The sequence below is a fragment of the Pleurodeles waltl genome, chromosome 3_1 (assembly GCF_031143425.1).
Source record: "Pleurodeles waltl isolate 20211129_DDA chromosome 3_1, aPleWal1.hap1.20221129, whole genome shotgun sequence".
Lineage (NCBI taxonomy): Eukaryota > Metazoa > Chordata > Amphibia > Caudata > Salamandridae > Pleurodeles > Pleurodeles waltl.
In genome coordinates, this window is record NC_090440.1 from 602,660,602 (window position 1) to 602,683,410 (window position 22,809).

Genomic DNA, 22,809 nt, shown 5'->3' on the forward strand with positions numbered 1-22,809 from the left:
CAGTACATGTCCTACCTTTTAAATACACTGCGACCTGCCCGGGGGGTTGCCTTGGGCATACCGTAGGGGTGACTTACATGCAGTAAAAGGGAAGGTGTGGGCCTGGCAAGTGGGTGCACCTGCCAGGTCAAAATGGCAGTTTAAAACAGCACCCACAGACACTGCAATGGCAGGCCTGAGATATGGTTGTGGGGCTGCTCATGTGAGTAGCACAATCAGTGCTGCAGACCCACTAGTAGCATTTGATTAATGGGCCCTGGGCACACCTGGTGCACTATACTAGGGACATACTGGTAAATCAGATATGCCAATCACGGATAAACCAATCACAAATACCATTTAGACAGAGAGCACTTGCACTTTACCAATGTTCAGCAGTGGTAAAGTGCCCAGAGTCATAAAGCCAGCAAAAACAAAATTCAGCCAAGGATCAAAAACAGGAGGTCAGAAGCAAAATGTCGGGGATAACCCTAAAAAGGGGCCATTTCCAACAACCACCATAAATCTAGCTTTATAACTGGGCATGCCACCAAAGTTGTTGTGCTTCACAACCGACAATTCTTCCATATTGCACCAGCCCTCCTTATAGATCTGTACTTATTGAAAGCTTTCGGTACATGGACAACCACCATCTCAGAAGAGATAGAGACTGTTATGCCATCTCAATACTGGCCATTGCAGGACTATAATCATTGTCACCTACCAATCACAACTGAAAATAGGCTAATTATTTTCCTAACAACTGTGTACTTCTTAAGGACTCACCTCTATCCCCTTTCAACTCTTACTTTAGTCTAATTACTGAACAAACATTTTAAGTCTGGTAGTAGATACCAGCAAGATGACCGAACCAGATGGAACTAGCACAGACATGTCGTCTTGTTCTACCTCTGACGATTTCCAGAAATCAGAGGCTGGATTTTTACAAAACAAACATAACCTTAATTAGAAAAAAGCATAAATCCTCTTGCCCACCATCAGCCAATGGATTGCCTGGAAATAAGCACCTTGGTCTTTAGATAGGTAGCCCATTAACACTTAGTAGTTCAATTAAGTGGTGTTGCTCTGCAAACATCAGTCCCTTTTGGCTTCCCCTCTGCACTGCCCTGTTCACATGGAACCTCTTTCCCTTCTGTATAAAACCCATTCTAGTGGCTTTTTTAATTGTCTCATTGTTAAAATTGACCTACAATTATCGCAAGATGTACTAACTTTGCAGTTTGCAGCCAACAGGAGTGATATTAGCATCCATGCTTCACTGAACCTGCAACCAACCGCACACTAATTCAGTGTAGGTTAAGTCAGGGGAAGAGGAATTGGACAAAAGAGAAGCAGAGATGCTGGATATTGTTGACTGTCTGGTTGTACAGCTGGGCTTAATATACATTGATTTCTAAAAACAAGAGAATATGTTTTGTGTGACTAAACTGTTAACCTTGGAAGACAACTTTTAATGTTGTATATGATAAACCAGCCGACACGAGCTGTATCTACTACTCTCTGTACTGAAATGAAACTACATATTTCTTGTGAGCTGAAATGCAATTAAAGTTGATATAGTAACTGTGAAGAACACTTGAAGATATTAAATGTCGATTACTAGAAGGAGGTACATTCAGTGTTAGAAAATGCTTTTCCTTGATTCTGTTTACACTCATTGTAACACATTGATAACTGGAATATGAAAAACAATTATCACATCTAAACCTTGATAGCTATACACTTGAATTATCAATATATGCGTAACATACTAGTCTTACAATACTAATTCAGTGCCAACATAATTCCACTGAACTCTCAGAAGTTTTAAAGCAAGAATTAGTTCTTACCCCATTGGACAACTCGTTGTGGAAATAACTAAGTGAAAGAAAAAGTTTGCAATTCTAATGTATGACTTCATGTGAAAAAGAACATGTGTAAATGTAATCCTAAGGGATGACTCCTTCTGGAAAGCAACAAAGTTGAATTCTATATCTTTTACAAATGTGATGTCATACGTCTCTGATTCCAAGATATCTTTCATTGACTTCACTTAATAATAAGTGTTAAGTATTCCAACTAGTCCCAGCTGCAGCAACTATGCATCACAATTACCTACCAAGGATGCTAGGGACTAGAAAGAGCGAGGTAAGTAAGATGGAAGACACTATTGGCAAGTCTTGTGAAAGTCCTGAAACCCCTATGCAATACAGTCCTTGACTTTACAAAGATACTTGAAGTATTTGTCCCTCTGAAATGCATGGTTTCTGTCCAACCGGCACCACACACTGCTCAAGCCTTCATTCTATTACTTAAGACATGCAAATTCAGGAACTTCGAAGTAGTACGTCAGTGGAATCAGCAAGTCAAGATAAGTACATTCCGCACTGCATCCTGACAAAATGATAAACTATATATGTTATACTTTGTTATCTGCATTTCTGTAACACCACCTACAAAGAGAATGCCACCATTGTTTCTAGATCAAGGTAAACAGTTGAAGACGTTTTTGGATTTCCAGTGGATTGAGTGTCTAAGACTGAGTGAATTTCGGTAATGTGTGGGTGGTAGATATATATTAAATATCTAGTTTACTAACGTTATATAATGTGAAAGCAAAATGAGTCTAGTGTGTTACTTAGTATCAAGATGTGCAAGATTCCACATCCCTTATTAGATTATTAATCATTAAATGACCATTAATAAAAGCAAAAAATATGGAGGACGATAACCTACAGGACCTGAATGGTGTTGAAGATTGCAGGAACAATAGAACAGTGGTTATATAGGGTGCACATATGTTCAAAGTGGTGTGTCTTTTACCAATATGGAATGGTCTTGAAAAACAAATTAAAAACAATTTCAGAGGCATATCACTAATTTTGTTTAGGACAATATGACATAATAGGCCTACAATCAAAGTAATAGATTTGTTGCAAATCTAAGACCACGTGAACATCCAAATTACACTGACTCCTCATTATCGTGGTGAAAGGTTGATCCCCAGTGGTGGATAAGGTCAGTTTTCTGATCACAACTGCTGCTATATTTGGCACTTGGATAAGGCTGAAGTACTTCACAAAGGTTGTGAACTGGACTAAACCGTACTTTCTAGAGTAGTTGATGGATAACTACAAGGCAAGTTTCATGGGAAGCAGCTTCCTCTCTAGCAAAATTTATTTATTGAGCGTTACATGCTAAATGCCATGTTTTCCTTATCTGGATATTAAAACATTCAAAGTCAAAAAAGCACCCTCTCTTGACAATTCAATGACCGTTGTCATGAAATTGATGACAGAAATGTATGACTACTAAGTTCAGAATCTCAAATGACATAAAAAGGCCAAAACATATTCTGAGCCCAACACTAGATAGTGAGCTTATCCACAGGATGTGATCTTACAACACTGTGAGGGGCTGTTGCAAACAACAGACCCGCCTGTGGTTGCGGCACGGACTGATTCTGCTGCCTCCGACCCGGAATGGGACGGTCCGTCGACCAACCCCCTTCGACTTCCGGGATCCTAAGGGCAGAGGCAGAAAGTCATCACTGAGTCCGGCAGGGATTGGGAAAAGAAGCTACCTTTGGTTCTCTATGCCATCCGCACTCATGTCCAATCCTCCATGGGACAAAGCCCCTTTGAATTACTCTTCGGAGGGCAACCCTGCACGTTTTTAGAAATGCTAGCAGAGCACTCGGAGGAATTAGAGGAGAACGTTAAAGACATCCTCACATACACTAAAGATCTGAGAGATAACCTGCACACACTGTGGGAAGAACCCCACACAGCATTAAGAGATGCCCAAACCAAGCAGAAAACATACTATGACCCTAAAAGCACGCCCCGTATTCTGAGAGTGGGAGACAAAGTGCTTGTGTTATTGCCCACCTGTGAAAACAAATTGCTAGCCCGGTGGCAAGGACCATATAAGGTAATAGAACAAATCAATCCTACCACCTATAAACTTGAGATACCGCCGGGAACAGGCCAGAACAAATATACCATATCAACCTTCTTAAGAGATGGCATGAACCGACTGACGACCACCCTACCCTGTACATAACTAAAGAAACCGAATGAGACATACCCATATACCCAATCCCTGATCCTCCAGCAACAGAGACACCCTTACCTCAGTTAAATTCGTCCTTCAGTGAAACCCAACTAAAACAGCTCAAATCCCTAGTCGTCACGAGTCTCGATGTGTTTTCCAAAACACCGGGCCGAACTCCGTTGATTCAACACCCCATGCGTACCACTAAAGATACAGTATCCCGTCAACGACCATACAGAATCCCTGAAGCTAAAAGACAGATAGTAGAACAAGAGATGGAAGCTATGTTAAAAGCAGGTATAATCGAACCCTCGGCCAGTCCATGGTGTTCCCCGGTAGTGTTAGTTCCAAAACCAGATGAAAGTACCAGATTCAGTTTTGACTTCATACAAGTCAACCCATTATCACATTTTGACTCATACCCGATGCCACGGATAGATTAGCTCTTAGACCGCTTAGGCCAAGCCCCATATATGTCCACCCTCGACCTGACCAAGGGCTACTTGCAGATTCCTCTGAGATCAGAAGACAAGGAAAAGACCGCTTTTGCCACTCCTTCCGGTCTTTATCAATTTACGGCTCTACCTTTGGGGCTCCTGCCACCTTCCAACGACTCATTGACAGGATACTCCGGCCTTTTCACAGGTATGCTGCAGCATATCTGGACGATATAGAGGTCTATAGTGCCAGTTTGGAGGAGCATCTCAAACACTTACTTCACATAATACAGGCCCTGAGGGAAGCCAACCTAACTGCAAACCTGGAGAAATGTAAGTAAGGTCACACCCTCATGAAGTATCTGGGATACATACTAGGGGAAGGACAGGTGCGCCCTAAATAGAGAAAATTCACGCAATCACACAAATACCTCTTCCCCGTACAAAAAAAAAATGTTTGCGCCTTCCTGGGAATGGTAGGTTACTACTGCAGGTTCATACCCCATTTTTCCACCATAGCAGGGCCCCTTAAGGACCTGCTAGGAAAAACAAGTCCAAAGTGTATAGCCACCCTTTCTGCATCCGAACTGAAGAGTTTTGAGATTCTGAAACGCCTCCTGACTTCTGAACCTGTCCTCTGTTGCCCGGACCTTACCAAACCTTTTGTGGTTCAGACTGATGCCTCAGATGTGGGGCTGGGGGCTGTATTATCGCAGGCGGATAGGGATGGGGCTTTACATTCCATCGTCTACGTCAGTCGCAAGACCCCAGGAGCAACACTACCCTACTCTCAAAAAGGAGTGTTTGGCAATAAAATGGGCTGTGGAATCACTACGTTACTGTTTGGCTGGGAGACCTTCGCGCTACTGACGGACCATGCTCCTTTAACCTGGCTTGCTCAAAATAAAGATACTAATGCTCAGGTTCTCAGATGGTTCCTCTAACTACAGCCTTTTTCCCTCCAGGTTCATCATTCCCCTGTATCCTGCACGGCTAACGCCGATTACCTTTCTCGCTACCCGGCTTCGGAGCAGCTCTATCAGCCACTCGCTAGGGGAAGTGTCTGTGACAGGCTGTTCGACCTGGAAGGGGAAGTTCTGCCCCCTTCGACTTCAGGGATCCAAAGGGCAAAGGCAGCAACTTTGCGCCCTTTCGAGGATAAATACAGGAACTGCCAAGGAGAAGGTGTGGAACGACTGGGAACCCAAAACGGAGCTGAGGAGCTGTCGATGCAGAGAAGGATGCCGGGCAAAGCACAGGAGAGCCCCAGAACGATGCCAGCGGCACAGGAGGCCCCCAGTGCGAATTCCAGCCACGCTTCAGGAGAAGCGTGGCCTCTCCAGGTGCGTGCCACTCTTGGGAAGGGGAAAAGAAGGAAGGTTGGGAGGAATTACCCAGCCTTAACAATAGTGGGAAGTAAATTTTGGCTTTGGAACTTCGTTTTGGCACACAAAGAAAGGGGTGTGGTGGTGGGGACAGCACAACGAGGGGAGGGGTGAGGAAGGAAGAACGATATACCCACAAAGAAGACAGCAAGGAAGAAGATGGGTTAGAAAGGACACAGAAACAGAGACAGACAGAGAAAGGCCAATAAAGACAGTCAGAAATGTAAAGAAAAGTGAAGGAAGGAATCCTTAACACCCACCGAAAACAGAAAGACCAAGAGAGAGAGAGAGTTCAAAGAAGCAAACAGGATACAAGCGACAGGGAAAAGGGAACTAGAGAGAGAGAGAGAGGGAAAAAATCCCACCACGTAATAAAGACCAAAGGATAGAGAAAGACACAGAAAAGATAGACAGGAAAGGGAAAAGTAAAGAGGGAAGGGAAAAGATAAAACCTGTTTTTAGGATATCCTACTTACCGGTGCTTTATCTTGTGTTTTCTCACATGTGCCTCCCGGGAGCCCTGGAAGAAGAGAAACCAGAAAAGGAGAACCTGGACCGCAGCTGTCACAAGAATAGGACACAAAACCATACTGAATACTTATTTTTGCACAACAAAAATAAACCTCACCTGAACTGTTAAACGCTGACTTCGTGTACTCCTTGCGTCACCCGGCCAAAAACACACTTACTGCAAACTCTTTATTACATTGGAGTGTGGGAACTATACAAACCTCTTAGAAGAAATCACAATCTGTTAAAGTGAACAGAGTGCACTACATAACTAGTAGGACAAATATTGATTGTTATGTTAAATTGATATGTTTTCTGAAATTCTTCCAGAACAAGGCCTGAGCTTTGGGATTTCTATAGCCTCTGGCAGCACTGACTCAGTCAACATACCAACTTCAGAGAACCCGGCGGATTATAACCCACAAACCACCAGCGAGTTGTGGATGGTGCTTTCTAGTCAACAATCAGTCCTATGAGACTCACAGGAGTATTTATTAGTAGGTTCTAAACCTCCTTTTAACATTGATAGACACACACAAGAATACACACTAAGAATACAGCTTTATGACTTTTATTTAAATCTAAATCCTATTATGTGTATGTTTGGGGCTATAAAACCAAACAGAATAGTGGCAGCATTAGCAAGTAATAAGCAGAATATTGGAATAACTACAACATTCTAGCTGTATTTTAAGGTGTCCCTTCATTTGTTTCCAACCCCTCCTTTCTTGCCTGTAGCTAATTTATCTTTGCAACAAAAGGAGAAAGTAAAAGTTTCTTAGGTAGCCTTGCCTTTCACCTGCACACCTTGATAGAACAATGGAGATATTATTCTGTATGACGACAGCTAGTGTTCTAGCAAACTAATATGGCCTCTATATTGGCCCCAGCTCCCTGCTTGTGGCCTCTGAAAGGGTGTTCACAGCTCCTGTCAGTGCAAGCCCAATCTCTCAGCTCTCACCTCATTGGATGTGTGAAGATTCCTCTCTCCTACCACTGGTTTGTATTTAGCTTAAATACTCTTTTCTCACTGAATGTTATAAAAAAAAAACAATCAACTTACATCTACACCTTCTCCTACTTCTGATTCTATGAAGCAACACTTGTTTAAACATGCATATACAATACTGTTGAAAAAACATTAAACAATATGGAACACTGTTGACTGCTTGAATTACATATATAAACAGGTGCTAAACAATATAATTGTACATGGACTCAAATAAGTTAATATATGAAACACAACAGGGGATACATCAACAGGAACAAATGTGAAGATTATATCAAAGTGTTTTGCTTAGGCTGTTCTATTTCATTCAGGCTCACCAAATATAGGTCCCTAGAGGTGGTTGACCAACTACTTTGAGAAGGCCAACATGTTTGACCAGTGGCAGACTGGGTCCCACCAAGGGCATGGACCAACACCATATTGGGGACTACAATGGATGAAAGTAGGATGATTTTAACTGATGGAGATGCAGTAGGAGTGATCCTGTTGGATCGCTCCACTACACTTGTTTAAGTTGGCCACGGCCTGCTGCTGCAGCGGTAACAAGAGATGGTCTTATAGCAATGGCTTACATCATTTGTGGCAAGTAGATTTCAATTCCCGAGTCCTCCCATGTGCAGGTCAGTCGGAAGTACTTTGTAAGGTGCCTTGGCTTTATCCCTTTCCTCAATCATACTTAATGTCTATTGCTAGCTAGTGTCACCTTTGATTAGCTTGCTGTCAAGCACCTTTGTGTGCTGCTGACAGACAGTTGTCAGGCTATTCCTTCTTCGGCTGCTGATGTCTTGTTTTTGTGACAGTAACCAGTGGATGTGCCACATCTGTCTAAAATGAATGCCAGTAAGACAGCTTCTCTTTATAGACAGACATCAAGCTCCATGGGACCACAGTCTTCGGCCTGAATATATGGCCCTCTTGCTTTTGGGTTGGAAGGGTAAAGTCCCTTGGGGTGATTATTAATCATAACATCCCATTAATACTCCAAGTCACATCAGAGACTGCTTGTTTCTACATGCTGAGGACTCATAAAAATGAAGATGGCAACCAGAAACGTCACCAAAACTCAGCCTCCAATCTTACTGCTAAAATAAAATACAATTAAGCCTTTCAATTACAGAATTAATTGGAGCACTGTTAAATTTGTACCTTTATATGGGGGAATCTAGCTAGATTGTCAATGCTTGTGTTTTTATCTTTTCTTTCTTTGCTGTAAAGACTTGTAAGAAAAGACGATCCACCAAAGGCATGAATGCAAAAAGGTTACGTGGTCTGACTCAGCCATTATTTCCAACACGAATGATTGCAAGTCGGCTGTTATTCTATTATGAACAGAAGTTTGCCTGTTTTTTTGTGTCACTTACAATACTGTGTCTTACAGCTCACTTGAAAAGGGGTCAATCTAGTCTTTTAATGGAGAAAATAAACAACGTAAGATACAAGGTCACAATTCCTCTCAATATTCTTTTTATTTAACATTTTATTACATGATGTATATAAAAATAAAATCAGATAGCTGTAGTTGGCACATCAACATGTATTTCAGAAAAGAAGACCGGTATCAGCAATACTATTAGCAATGGCACTTTTATATTGCTGTGTTTAAACAAATTCCATATAAATACAAAAGTAGAAGATAAAGTGCTGAATTGTAAATCTTCCCAACACCACCTGATTTCTGGGGCATAAAGAAGAAAAAAACATTAAAAAAGAAGAAAGGCTTGGTTAAACAGCTCCAAGCAGTTCCTTGATGGGATATCCACAAATTTTATTCACATCAGATTGTTGATTTGCATTATTTCCAACTTAAAAATACTGCTAGACATACCGTTGATCCACTGTGATAAAATATGAAAATGAACAGTCCATGGCATATTTCCTAAATTGCACCGTAATTCATTTGGAAGCACCGTCATTCACTATCATTCAAGCAAATATAAAAGAAGCTTTACAATGTGAGGATGCAGACCTTAGATTCTGCCAGTGTCATTTCATAGGTCTGAGTCTGTGTACATCCCATTGATTAAGTAGTCCACTTGCGTGTAGTCCTTCTTTTTGTAGCTCTCATAGGCTTGGGCTGCAAATACAAGAACTACTGCTAGGAAAAATATAATACCAAATAAAAGAACAGCTAAAAGTGAACTTGTGTCCATCAAATGTCTCGCTAAAGGCCACGTGGCAACCAAATATTTGTCACTGTCCACATCATTTTGCTTGTCCCCTGGGATGTTCGTAGAGGTAAATTTTGTTGAACCAGTTTTTTGTGTATCCTGTAAAGTGGACAGTGTGGTTTTAGATATAGTAATTTCTTTTTTGGGAGTTGCAGTGTAAGTTACATGCTCATCAGTCTTAACAGGGACAGTTTGTTGATGCGTGGTGGCAGTCAAAAGGCTGGGGCTTGGGGTCACGTTTGTAATTAGACTAGGTATTGAAGAGGACTTTGCATCTGACATAATTTTATAAATTGGGGTGGTTGCATTAGTCACTGGGTTAAATGTCTTCCCAGTGACGGACACAAAAAGGCGATTTGTTGTGCTGTCTATCAGAGAATAATTTTTTGCCAACTGACTGGTGACTCTGGGTTCCAAATCGGAGGCCTGTGACTGAGGCTCAGTGGTATATATATGAGTTGTATTTGGTATTACTGTGGTCACCTCTATTTCTGCTGTAGAATTATCTGCATCAGTGGGCGTAGCTGATACATCAGTTGATGCTATAAAACTGGTTGGCACAGGTTGTGGGGGTACTGAAATAATCTCTGGACTTGTTAGCTCAGTTGGTTTCTTGGTGGATGAGTCTGACCCATCTGTTGATTTCAGTGTCAAGAGCGACTTTTCTGTGGTAGTGTCAGCTGTTATCTTTCTTGCTGATGATGCATTTGTGGTTTTTGGAGTGAGAGACATTGTGAGCTGAGAAGAGTTTGAAGTAGTCTGAAAAGATACAACTGCTGATGTGGTGACCAATGTTGTTTCTCTGCTATGGGTTGCAGTCTGAATAATTGGTAAGGTTGTTTTAATGCTTAAAGTTGCTGGCTGTGGGGTGGTTGTAGTTGTCTGTATGGTAACCTTTGTTGATAGAGAAGCGGTTGACTCTGGTGCTGTTGAAGAGTCTGTTAGTGGTTGATTGGTGGTTGAAGATGTTGCTGTTAGCTGCACTAATGTTGCTTGTGTCACCAATACAATTGTCTGTGAGGTATTTGTCATTGTTGCTGAGATCACTGTACCACTGGTTGTATTAGAGACATTTTCATCACTTCTTTTTACATATAACGTTGTCTGGACATCTCTTTTCTTCCTCTTTGTAAAATCTTTGAAGCCTGCAGTAAGGATAAACATGGTGTTATAAAAAAAAAGGAGCGGAATAGGCAACACCAAAAGCGGGTCTATAATAAACATATATTTGATTAAAGAAATGTACATGAACATTAAATAATTTTCTGGCTAATTGAGTGTTTCTACTACTGATAAAAACCCTTCTGTGCAAGACTGCCTTTCTCTGGTAACACTCTTTCTGGTGGTTAGTTTATCTGAACACCGATTCCTCAACTTCTGAATATTTCCAAGACATCAGCCTGGATCTGGAGAATCTCTAAAGCAAAACTCCTGTGCAATAGCATAAGTAACCATACAGCTCCGCACTGACTTCATTCTACTCCAGAAATGAAAATCAGAGCCACATGTAAGCATCACCCATGTGGACTGACAGTTTTTTGCAGACTTGTTCATACCCTCAGATGCAGAGCTCATCAGTAAACTGGTATGACAAGTGTGCAAATCTCTAGACAGGGAAATTTTTTTCTTTGGAAAAAGAGCCCATTTCACAGAATGAGAAAGTGGGGCTGGTGAGGAATCTGCAGAGTCTGTATCCACCGGAAAAAGGGTTACCGAAGGTCAGTAACTTGTTCTTCTGAGGAGTACGTCTAACCACAGACTCATCACTTTGTGAATAGAAACCAAGGCACTACCTCCCCAAGGTGGTGGTTCTGTAGAGCTACTCTGACCAAAATGTCCTGCACAATTGCATCCCTACGGACCAGACTGTTAAAGCAGAAGTGCTTTATTAACATGTGTACAGATGTCCTCACAACGATGGATTTCCAGACGAGAGTACCTGTGGAACAAGGGGACCAAGTCCAAGAGTCACACTCAAGTCGGGAGTGGGCAGATGCCCAGGAAATGCCAGCTGTGGGTGCAAAGAAGCTGCCACCGGATGGTAGAAGCTGTGGATTCTGCAAGAACGAAGAGGACTAGGAACTTCCCCTTTGGAGGATGGATGTCCCACGCCGTGAAGAAGCTTGCAGAGGTGTTTCCGTGCAGAAAGACCACAAACAAGCCTTGCTAGCTGCAAGGGTCGCGGTTAGGGTTTTTGGATGCTGCTGTGGCCCAGGAGGGACCAGGATGTCGCCAATTGCGTGAGGAGACGGAGGGGGCGTCCAGCAAGACAAAGAGCCCACTCAGAAGCAAGCAGCACCCGCAGAAGTGCCGGAACAGGCACTACGAAGAAGAGTGAACCGGAGCTCACCCGAAGTCACAAAAGAAGGTCCCACGACGCCGGAGGACAACTCAGAAGGTCGTGCACTGCAGGTTAGAGTGTCGGGGACCCAGGCTTGGCTGTGCACACAGGAAATCCTGGAAGAGTGCACAGGAGCCGGAGCAGCTGCAAATCACGCGGTACCCAGCAATGCAGTCTAGCGTGGGGAGGCAAGGACTTACCTCCACCAAACTTGGACTGAAGAGTCACTGGACTGTGGGAGTTACTTGGACAGAGTTGCTGAGTTCCAGGGACCACGCTCGTCGTGCTGAGAGGGGACCCAGAGGACCGGTGATGCAGTCTTTTGGTGCCTGCGGTTGCAGTGGAAAGATTCCGTCGACCCACGGGAGATTTCTTCGGCGCTTCTAGTGCAGAGAGGAGGTAGACTACCCCCACAGCATGCACCACCAGGAAAGCAGACGAGAAGGCAGCTGGATCAGCGATACAAGGTTGCAGTAGTCGTCTTAGCTACTTTGTTGCAGTTTTGCAGGCGTCCAGAGCAGTCAGCGGTCGATTCCTTGGCAGAAGGTGAAGAGAGAGATGCAGAGGAACTCTGATGAGCTCTTGCATTCGTTATCTAAAGAATTCCCCAAAGCAGAGACCCTAAATAGCCAGAAAAAGAGGTTTGGCTACTTAGGAAGGAGGATAGGCTAGCAACACAGGTAAGAGCCTATCAGAAGGAGTCTCTGACGTCACCTGCTGGCACTGGCCACTCAGAGCAGTCCAGTGTGCCAGCAGCACCTCCGTTTCCAAGATGGCAGAGGTCTGGAGCACACTGGAGGAGCTCTGGGCACCTCCCAGGGGAGGTGCAGGTCAGGGGAGTGGTCACTCCACTTTCCTTTGTCCAGTTTCGCGCCAGAGCAGGGGTGGGGATCCCTGAACCGGTGTAGACTGGCTTATGCAGAGATGGGCACCATTTGTGCACATCAAAGCATTTCCAGAGGCTGGGGGAGGCTACTCCTCCCAAGCCCCGACACCTTTTTCCAAAGGGAGAGGGTGTAAAACCCTCTCTCTGAGGAAGTCCTTTGTTCTGCCTTCCTGGGCCAAGCCTGGCTGGACCCCAGGAGGGCAGAAACCTTGCTGAGGGGTTGGCAGCAGCACCAGCTGCAGTGAAACCCCGGGAAAGGTAGTTTGGCAGTACCCGGGTCTGTGCTAGAGACTCGGGGGATCATGGCATTGCTGGCATTGGGGTGACAGTTCCATGATCTTAGACATGTTACATGGCCATGTTCGGAGTTACATAGTGACATGTAGTGACATATGTATAGTGCACGCATGTAATGGTGTCCCCGCACTCACAAAGTCCGGGGAATTTGCCCTGAACCATGTGGGGGCACCTTGGCTAGTGCCAGGGTGCCCACACACTAAGTAACTTAACACCCAACCTTTACCAGGTAAAGGTTAGACATATAGGTGACTTATAAGTTACTTAAGTGCAGTGGACGTTATTTCACTCAGGCTACAGTGGCAGGCCTGTGTAAGAATTGTCATAGCTCCCTATGGGTGGCAAAAGAAATGCTGCAGCCCATAGGGATCTCCTGGAACCCCAATACCCTGGGTACCTCAGTACCATATACTAGGGAATTATAAGGGTGTTCCAGTATGCCGATATGAATTGACAATTTGTAAAGAGAGAGCATAACCACTGAGGTTCTGGTTAGCAGAGCCTCAGTTAGCCAGTTAGGCATCACACAGGGAACACATACATATAGGTCACAAACTTATGAGCACTGGGGTCCTGACTAGCAGGATCCCAGTGAGACAGTGAAAACACCTGACATATACTCACAAACAGGCCAAAAGTGGGGGTAACAAGGCTAGAAAGAGGCTACTTTCTCACAGGTGTTAGGCTACCCAACATGTAAAGTTGTTACTACTTTAAGCAGGAATGTAGCATGAGGCCTCAATACCTGTTTGTCTGGAAAAAATGTTGCATTTGGCGGCTGGACTAGCAGAGCCTTCAGCTCACTCATACGATGACTGATGTTATCGCTGCTGGAAAGAGTGTTTTCAGTGTGTACTGAAAACAGCACCGAGAGGTGCAATGTGCGTAGGCTCAAAAGTGGTGCACATAAGAAAAGTGAGAACCAAATTCAAGTCTCACTGTGGCACCATAAAGAGCTTTAGAGGGAACATGTGTTTTAAATCTTTATGAAATGTCATCACACAGCTGATTTAAACAAAAAAGGCTGATCCGACAAATGCAAAAAAGCTGAAAGAGCAAACAAATAGCCTTTAACAGTGCCCAGAACAAGATCTTGCTGGGCCAAAGATAAAACAAACCACTAAACATACAACAGTTTGGACTCTAAGGGGTCCATCCGGTGGTTGCTGCACCAATCCACAAACTTGCCCCAGCATCCTGAGTCCAATGACTTTATGGAATGGTGTTAAGCTGTGAAGCTAACAACAACCTCGGGAGGGAGATCAAATGGAATCACTTGCCACAGTTTGATGGGAGGACTGATTTAATGTACCTTTTGAAGAAATGAAACTTTGAGAAAGTTTTCAGTCTGTTGTCCAAGTCTTTCTGTGGCCACCCGCAGAAGCTAGTCTTCTAGCCTTTTGAAGAAAAGTTTTAACAACTACCAGGAGTACGAACAATAGAGGCCTGCAGTTGAAGGTGGTGGCACCTTTCCAATGCAAAAATCCACACTAGGTGTGTGCTCAAAAGGTGTGCTTCAAAGAGAAAGCCACCCTTGAATGGCAAATGGTTGACACACGAGCGGGGCAGCTCTTTTGTTGAGGTAGATAGGTTGACGCGGAGGACAGAGAAGGGGGACTAGGTTTTTCTAAGGGTGTGTAACCCTCAGGAGGCCACACCTCTAGGGTAGGAAACCAAGTCCCCTACACAAGAGATGAGTTCTACCATCTTAGGAGCTGGCAGAATAGGGTAGTCTCGGGTAGCTAGATGCCACATATAGCTGGGACTCATCATTAGACGGGGAGGGTCGGAGTGGCCCAATGGCTGGAAACCACTCCATCCCAAGGGCACTTTCTGGGCATAAATATGGCACCCCCTGACACCTTGATCCCATATCACATCTGGACTGAAGGGAGGACTGTCCTGTGTTCCCTGGACATGGCACATGAGGCTACACCAATTGCTGGACTGCACCTGCTGATCCTTGAGCTAGCAAAGAGAGGACTGTGCCTCTGGTACCTGGATGATGGAAAAGTCGCTCCTGAGCCACAAACAAAGGAGGTGGACATCAAGACTTTCTGTTAGAGCTCCAGGGCCACAAAAGCTGAAGAAGCCTATTTTGGCCAGTCAGTAGCCACAATTGCCTGATGGCCACTAGCCACCAACTTGCAGCCCAAACAACCAAATCCAGCTCTAGAGTTGCACCAAGTCTGCCAAACCTGGGAAGGTTGTCGTAGTGCAGTTTGGTTGCCTAAGACAGGCATTAGCCTTCACCAAAGGGAACCACTGGTTTCACTGTGACTGGAGACCAGTAGTTTATTGATAACTGGGCTTTTGCTGGACCTAAGGAGATTTCGAGGGACATGGAGCCCTGTGACTAATGTTGCCTCACCTGGACAGTGAATCAAGGAGTAGCTGCAGGAAGACCTCCGTCGACCGCACAGCACCCTCAGCATCCTGTATCCCTTGCATTCAACCACTCCATTAAAGTCTATGACAGTTCACCAATAGAGTCTCGTCCTTCCTTCCACTGATGGAATTGGAATCCCAAAGCGGGCAGGAGGAGCCAAGCACAAGCTTTACAAATTTTCCAAACTTTGTAGTTACCAACGCTTGTTTGTGCTTTTGAGTGAAAAGCTGTGATTTAAGATTTACTTAAAACCGCATATCTAAGGCCCACAACAGTGGATTTTGTTAATTCTGGTGGCTAAAAATTCCAAATAAATGAGCTCTATTATAATATATTGGTGTTGGATTTCTTTCATGTTGTGTGACTTTCTTATTTCATTGTTTTGGTTCTTCTAAATGCTTTACACTTGTTCCTTTGATTAAGCCTAATTGCTCGAAGCCGCAGCTACCCAGGGTTGAGTTAAGGTTTAACAAACAAACCTGACTGGTCCTAAATTGGTAACATGAGTGATTTCCACAGTCTCACAACCAGACTATATAATACACCAGGTTCCTCACACTGTGTATTGCACAGTACTTGGAAGCCTGTAGTGGATTCCCTGTTCCTCAGAGAGGCATGCGGAGGTGAAGGATCTCTCCCATACATATTTTTAGATTGCCTACAATTGTGAGAGTTGGGTGGGACACAAATACTGGAGGAGGGGAAAACCAGGCTCTACTGTGCACTTCAAAAGGATTCTTTGATTCTGTAAATGTCAGTGGCATATGGGCACATCTTAGGAAGGAGATGAGGCTGATAAGGCTGAGGCTGATAAGGGAATAATAAAGAATAGAGCTGGTGGCTTTGGTAAATTTATAATAGTCATATCAGTGAGGCTGACATCCATGTGTGATTCTCTAGTCACTCCCATGACCTGTACGTGGGCCTATCAATATTAGAGCCACTCTGGCTGTGACAAACTGCTTCCTAGACAAAGGAACAGGCAGAGAACTAGGCACTCTAAAGGGGGCAACACTGACATCACGAATTTCAATTACTCCGACACCAAATCAAACCTGTGTCTGGAAAGGGATTATAAAAGGGGAGCCTGAGCCTCCCAAAATTGTCAAACTAGAGCTGCACATCAAGTGAAGAAGCTCAGCATGACTTACGGGTTGTGACCAGGACTGTAGACTGAGGTCTGCCAGTCTCCCAGCTGGGTGAGTGTACACTGCTCAGGAAAATCAAGACCACTCACCCTGGAGCACCAGCATCTGTCTGACTGCCAAGACCAGAGAACACTGAGAGGAGGAGGAGGAGGATGATGATGAGGAGTGCCTGGAAGGAGCGAGGTCCACTGGGGATTCTGTAGAATGTATCCCTGAAGTAGAGTGTGGGATTCTGGGTCGAGGATGTGGAACCTTGCACTCTGCCTGACTGCTGCTGTTTGCGACCCCAGTTGCCAGGTGACGGCTTCAGTGAAGATAAGGGCCGTCATCCTAATACAGCAATTTATCAAGAAGCAGGCCACTGCATCTGCAGTGTTGTGACACTAAGGGATCGCCGCCTTATGTATGCTGTATGTGCTCCCCTAATGTCAGGTCTGGACTATGGTGAATCTAAGGGCAGTCGCCCTTGCACAGCTCTATGATAAGCAAGAGAGCCATTGTCCCTGTGCAGTGCTATGACTCAAAGGGTCTAGCTCCTGGAATGCTCTGTTCACAACCCCTGTTTGTGAGAAAGTAGCCTCTTTCTAGCCTTGTTACCCCCATTTTTGGCCTGTTTGTGAGTGTATGTCAGAGTGTTTTCACTGTCTCACTGAGATCCTGCCAGCCAGGGCCCAGTGCTCATAGTGAAAACCCTATGTTTTCAGTATGTTTGTTATGTGTCACTGGGACCCTGCTAGTCAGGACCCCAGTGCTCATAAGTTTGTGACCTATATGTATGTGTTCCCTGTGTGGTGCCTAACTGTCTCACTGAGGCTCTGCTAACCAGAACCTCAGTGGTTATGCTCTCTCTGTACAAATTGTCACTAACAGGCTAGTGACCAATTTTACCAATTTACATTGGCATACTGGAACACCCTTATAATTCCCTAGTATATGGTACTGAGGTACCCAGGGTATTGGGGTTCCAGGAGATCCCTATGGGCTGCAGCATTCCTTTTGCCACCCATAGGGAGCTCTGACAATTCTTACACAGGCCTGCCACTGCAGCCTGAGTGAAATAACGTCCACGTTATTTCACAGCCATTTTACACTGCACTTAAGTAACTTATAAGTCACCTATATGTCTAACCTTTACCTGGTAAAGGTTGGGTGCTAAGTTACTTAGTGTGTAGGCACCCTGGCACTAGCCAGGGTGCCCCCACATTGTTCAGGGCCAATTCCCCGGACTTTGTGAGTGCGGGGATACCATTACACGCGTGCACTATACATAGGTCACTACCTATGTATAGCTTCACAATGGTAACTCCGAATATGGCCATGTAACATGTCTAAGATCATGGAATTGCCCCAACAATGCCATCCTGGTATTGGGGAGACAATCCCATGATTCCCCAGGTCTCTAGCACAGACCCGGGTACTGCCAAACTGCCTTTCCCGGGGTTTCACTGCAGCTGCTGCTGCTGCCAACCCCTCAGACAGGTTTCTGCCCTCCTGGGGTCCAGCCAGGCTTGGCCCAGGAAGGCAGAACAAAGGACTTCCTCAGAGAGAGGGTGTTACACCCTCTCCCTTTGGAATAAGGTGTCAGGGCTGGGGAGGAGTAGCTTCCCCCAGCCTCTGGAAATGCTTTGATGGGCACAGATGGTGCCCATCTCTGCATAAGCCAGTCTACACTGGTTCAGGGATCCCTCAGCCCTGCTCTGGCGCGAAACTGGACAAAGGAAAGGGGAGTGACCACTCCCCTGACCTGCACCTCCCCTGGGAGGTGCCCAGAGCTCCTCCAGTGTGCTCCAGACCGCTGCCATCTTGGAAACAGAGGTGCTGCTGGCACACTGGACTGCTCTGAGTGGCCAGGGCCAGCAGGTGACGTCAGAGACTCCTTCTGATAGGCTCCTTCAGGTGTTGCTAGCCTATCCTCTCTCCTAGGTAGCCAAACACCTCCTTTTCTGGCTATTTAGGGTCTCTGCTTTGGGGAATTCCTTAGATAACGAATGCAAGAGCTCATCAGAGTTCCTCTGCATCTCTCTCTTCACCTTCTGCCAAGGAATCGACTGCGGACCGCGCTGGAAGCCTGCAAAACTGCAACAAAGTAGCAAAGACGACTACTGCAACACTGTAACGCTGATCCTGCCGCCTTCTCGACTGTTTTCCTGGTGGTGCATGCTGTGGGGGTAGTCTGCCTCCTCTCTGCACTAGAAGCTCCGAAGAAATCTCCCGTGGGTCGACGGAATCGTCCCCCTGCAACCGCAGGCACCAAAGAACTGCATCACCGGTCCTCTGGGTCTCCTCTCAGCACGACGAGCGAGGTCCCTTGAACTCAGCAACTCTGTCCAAGTGACTCCCACAGTCCAGTGACTCTTTAGTCCAAGTTTGGTGGAGGTAAGTCCTTGCCTCCCCACGCTAGACTGCATTGCTGGGAACCGCGTGTTTTGCGGCTCCTGTGCACTCACCGAGGATTTCCTTCGTGCACAGCCAAGCCTGGGTCCCCGGCACTCTAACCTGCATTGCACGACCTCCTGAGTTGTCCTCCGGCGGCGTGTGACTCTCTTGTGCAACTTCGGGTGAGCACCGATTCACTCCACTTCGTAGTGCCTGTTCCGGCACTTCTGCGGGTGCTGCTTGCTTCTGAGTGGGCTCCTTCTCTTGCTGGGCGCCCCCTCTGTCTCCTCACGCAATTGGCGACATCCTGGTCCCTCCTGGGCCACAGCAGCATCCAAAAACCCTAACCGCGACCCTTGCAGCTAGCAAGGCTTGTTTGCGGTCTTTCTGCGGGAAAACACTTCTGCGCGACTCTTCACGACGTGGAACATCCATCCTCCAAAGGGGAAGTTTCTAGCCCTGGTCGTTCGTGGAGAATCCTCAGCTTCTACCATCCGGTGGCAGCTTCTTTGCATCCACAGCTGGCATTTCCTGGGAATCTGCCCACTCCCGACTTGACCGTGACTTTTGGACTTGGTCCCCTTGTTCCACAGGTACTCTCGTCTGGAAATCCATCGTTGTTGCATTGCTGGTGTTGGTCTTTCCTGCAGAATTCCCCTATCACGACTTCTGTGCTCTTTGGGGAACTTGGGTGCACTTTGCACCCACTTTTCAGGGTCTTGGGGTGGGCTATTTTTCTAACCCTCTACGAGGTCACATAGGTTTGGGGTCCATTTGTGGTTCACATTCCACTTCTAGAGTATATGGTTTGTGTTGCCCCTATCCCTATGTGCCCCCATTGCATTCTATTGTGACTATACATTGTTTGCACAGTTTTCTATTGCTATTACTGCATATTTTGGTATTGTGTACATATATCTTGTGTATATTTGCTATCCTCATACTGAGGGTACTCACTGAGATACTTTTGGCATATTGTCATAAAAATAAAGTACCTTTATTTTTAGTATATCTGTGTATTGTGTTTTCTTATGATATTGTGCATATGACACTAGTGGTACTGTAGGAGCTTCACTCGTCTCCTAGTTCAGCCTAAGCTGCTCTGCTAAGCTACCTTTTCTATCAGCCTAAGCTGCTAGACACCCCTCTACACTAATAAGGGATACCTGGGCCTGGTGTAAGTACCCCTTAGTACTCACTACAAGCCAGTCCAGCCTCCTACACTGTCGCCAAGAGGAAGCCGCGGTGCAGAAGAGACAAAAACAACAAGGTGATGGATGGGATGCTTGAATTAACCTCAGCCACTGGCAACTGCTCGTGCCGCATACCAACCCATCAATTTTTTTTTCCCATCATGCCACCTCATTTTGGACCTAGCCATATGCAAATCTCTTCATGGGAACAGTCCAGCCCGAACTACCTGGCCAGGTCCTCTTTGATCTGAACACAAGCAATCTAGGACCAAATTTGCCCCTGTTAGGGCTCCTCAGCCAGGTATAGTTTGGTTCCAATGGCACTGTGAGCCCAGGACCCACGTCTGGGCATATCCGGCACACTTAGGGCAGCAAATACAAATACAACAAGGTGAGGGATGGTATTCTTGAATAAATCTAAGCAACTTGCATTTGCTCGGACCACATCCCAATCCATTGTTTTTTGTGGTGTAGAAGAGGGCCTTTGCTCTGGAGTAGCGCAGAGGGTTGTGACCCGCAGAGGCAGCAATTCTATCACTCAAACCCAGGAGAACCCAAGACACACCACTGGATTCAGGAAGACTTTGAGTGGAGGAGTGTTGTGGAATCCTGCAGTCTAGCCGCAGCATCCACACTTTCGCTCACTGCTGGGCCACCGACGCATGCCTGGGTCTGCCAAACCACAGCTCCAAGTGCAAACAGGTAAGACTGCCATGCTATGGAGCCTCTAGAGGAACTAGCTGTGACTAAAAGTGAGACTGTGCTGGGGCACTTACTTTTAAGAAGCCATTGTGAAACTTCTGAGGCTTGTACTGTCTAGTGTGACTTTACTTGAATGCTTGCCTCACATAAATGGGAAATAATCACTGTTCTAATATAAGGGAGTGGGACTCAGGGACATACCCAGGCAACCGGCCTGCCTTGCAAAGACTGTGTATTATTTTTTGTGTGCTGTATTTCATTTGTGTCCGTATATAAATACTACTTATTTCATAAAAGCAAGTAACTCACTGGACATTAATTCATTGGGCTCCTGGGCATTTTGAGTTGTGATCCTGTGTACATGTTACATCTACTCCCCACTCTTACCTCTTGGAATACTCAACCTGCGCTACCACCGAGTCAAGTGCTGAGGGGTAGTACTTGGCCCAGTTACTTAAGATCCATAGTAGGACTTTTATTGGAACATAAGGGGCAAAAGGTCACAACTCCACAGTGGGGGCAAGTAGCTCCTCCTTGCCCGTGGCCCTCTGAATGGGATTCCTGTAGACACACTAAGTTGGTTATGAAGTTGTGGTTGCTGGAGGGGCGGTTGATTGAGCTGTGTGCTGTCCCGGACACCCTGAGCGGTACCTCTAGGAGCCATGGTCTGGACGGGGCTGAGGAGCCTGCTGTGCTGGTGGTGGGTTCTGCAATTTCTGACATGCCAACCCCTTGGTGTAACCCCAAAAGTTTGCTAGGGAAGCTGCCTGGTGAGTGTGTATCGATGCAGTTAGCAAGCTGTGGCATGACTCTCTTTGAATCACTTTAGGTTGAATTAGTCTTCTCACTGAGGTGAGAGCCATCGAATTGGATATCAATTAAAGATGCCTGGAGATCTCTCGAGAAGCTCGCAGACCTCATTTAGGCATGGTGCTAAATCAGTTACATGAACCAAGCATTTGGTTGTTCTCAGGCCAGACAACAAATGTTGCCGCATCCTCCCCATCCTGAATAGTTTAAGCTTAAGATGTTCGCATGTAGTCTAGGACCGCTGGCAAAATCACTGACCATGTCCGTACTTCATGAACATAGTGACCAAGACAACAGCTAGCACAAGGCTGACAGAAGAAAACATGCACTTGGGTTATGGGTTTGCCCAAGTGGCCAACAGTGTATCTGTAAGAGCCTCATTAAAAGGGTAGGAGAGGGTCACTAAGTGTAGGACCAGGCAGCACCTCTGTAATGACACTGGTTTTAACTTCCATAGTTGGAAGCTGCAGGTATGTACGTATTTTTTTCTTGACCACCTTTATTGGGTTTTATATCATTCTTAATACAGGTTAAAAAAACAGTCATGCTGACCTTTTATACATGTCAAGGCATCATGATCATCCCAACATAAGCACTATACTTTTCTCCGGGATCATGCAAAGCTTCTGGTTCATTGGAAATTGAAACTAGAACATCGTAAACAATAAGGCTGTATCAGTAGCAGTCTTATTCAATAGGAACAAAGAACAGGGAGCGCCACCCCTTGCCCAACAGTGCATATGGTATTTCTATAGTGGTAATGTAGACAAAAGGCAGTGGTCATTGATCACTAATGCAAAGGATGTCCTCTCCTCTGTGGCGGGACCAGGGAAAAAGGCTAACCCTGTATCTGGTGAAGTGTCCAGACCACTGGCATCCTTGTACATCTTCGTACCAATTGTTCTCATTGTATTGTGAGAAACATTTATCCACATTTGCTACAAAATTCTAGCTTTGGTTTTAATCTGAGCAACAATTTGGTGCAGCATCTATGGCCAACTGCGCTTAAGGCAACGTGTCAGAGGGATTGCCAAAAGGCCGTGCCCCCTTATGGGCTCAGAGCGTGGGCTTTGCCAATCTAGATGTGTTCAGCTCCGAGACAGAGACCACTATTGATCGGTGA

General features: G+C 45.5%; 1 protein-coding gene across 6 annotated transcripts in view; it reads right to left on the bottom strand.

Moving 5' to 3' along the window:
- Window positions 1-8,817: 8,817 nt before the first annotated feature.
- C3_1H11orf24 (chromosome 3_1 C11orf24 homolog) overlaps window positions 8,818-22,809 on the bottom strand; it is a 222,630-nt gene continuing 208,638 nt past the window's right edge. For all 6 annotated transcript variants that reach the window (XM_069223047.1, XM_069223045.1, XM_069223042.1 and 3 more), the window contains one exon: window positions 8,818-10,689. In XM_069223047.1, the coding sequence (XP_069079148.1) occupies window positions 9,365-10,689 (1,325 nt within the window). In that variant the 3' untranslated portion in view covers window positions 8,818-9,364. The remainder of the gene's footprint in view (window positions 10,690-22,809) is intronic.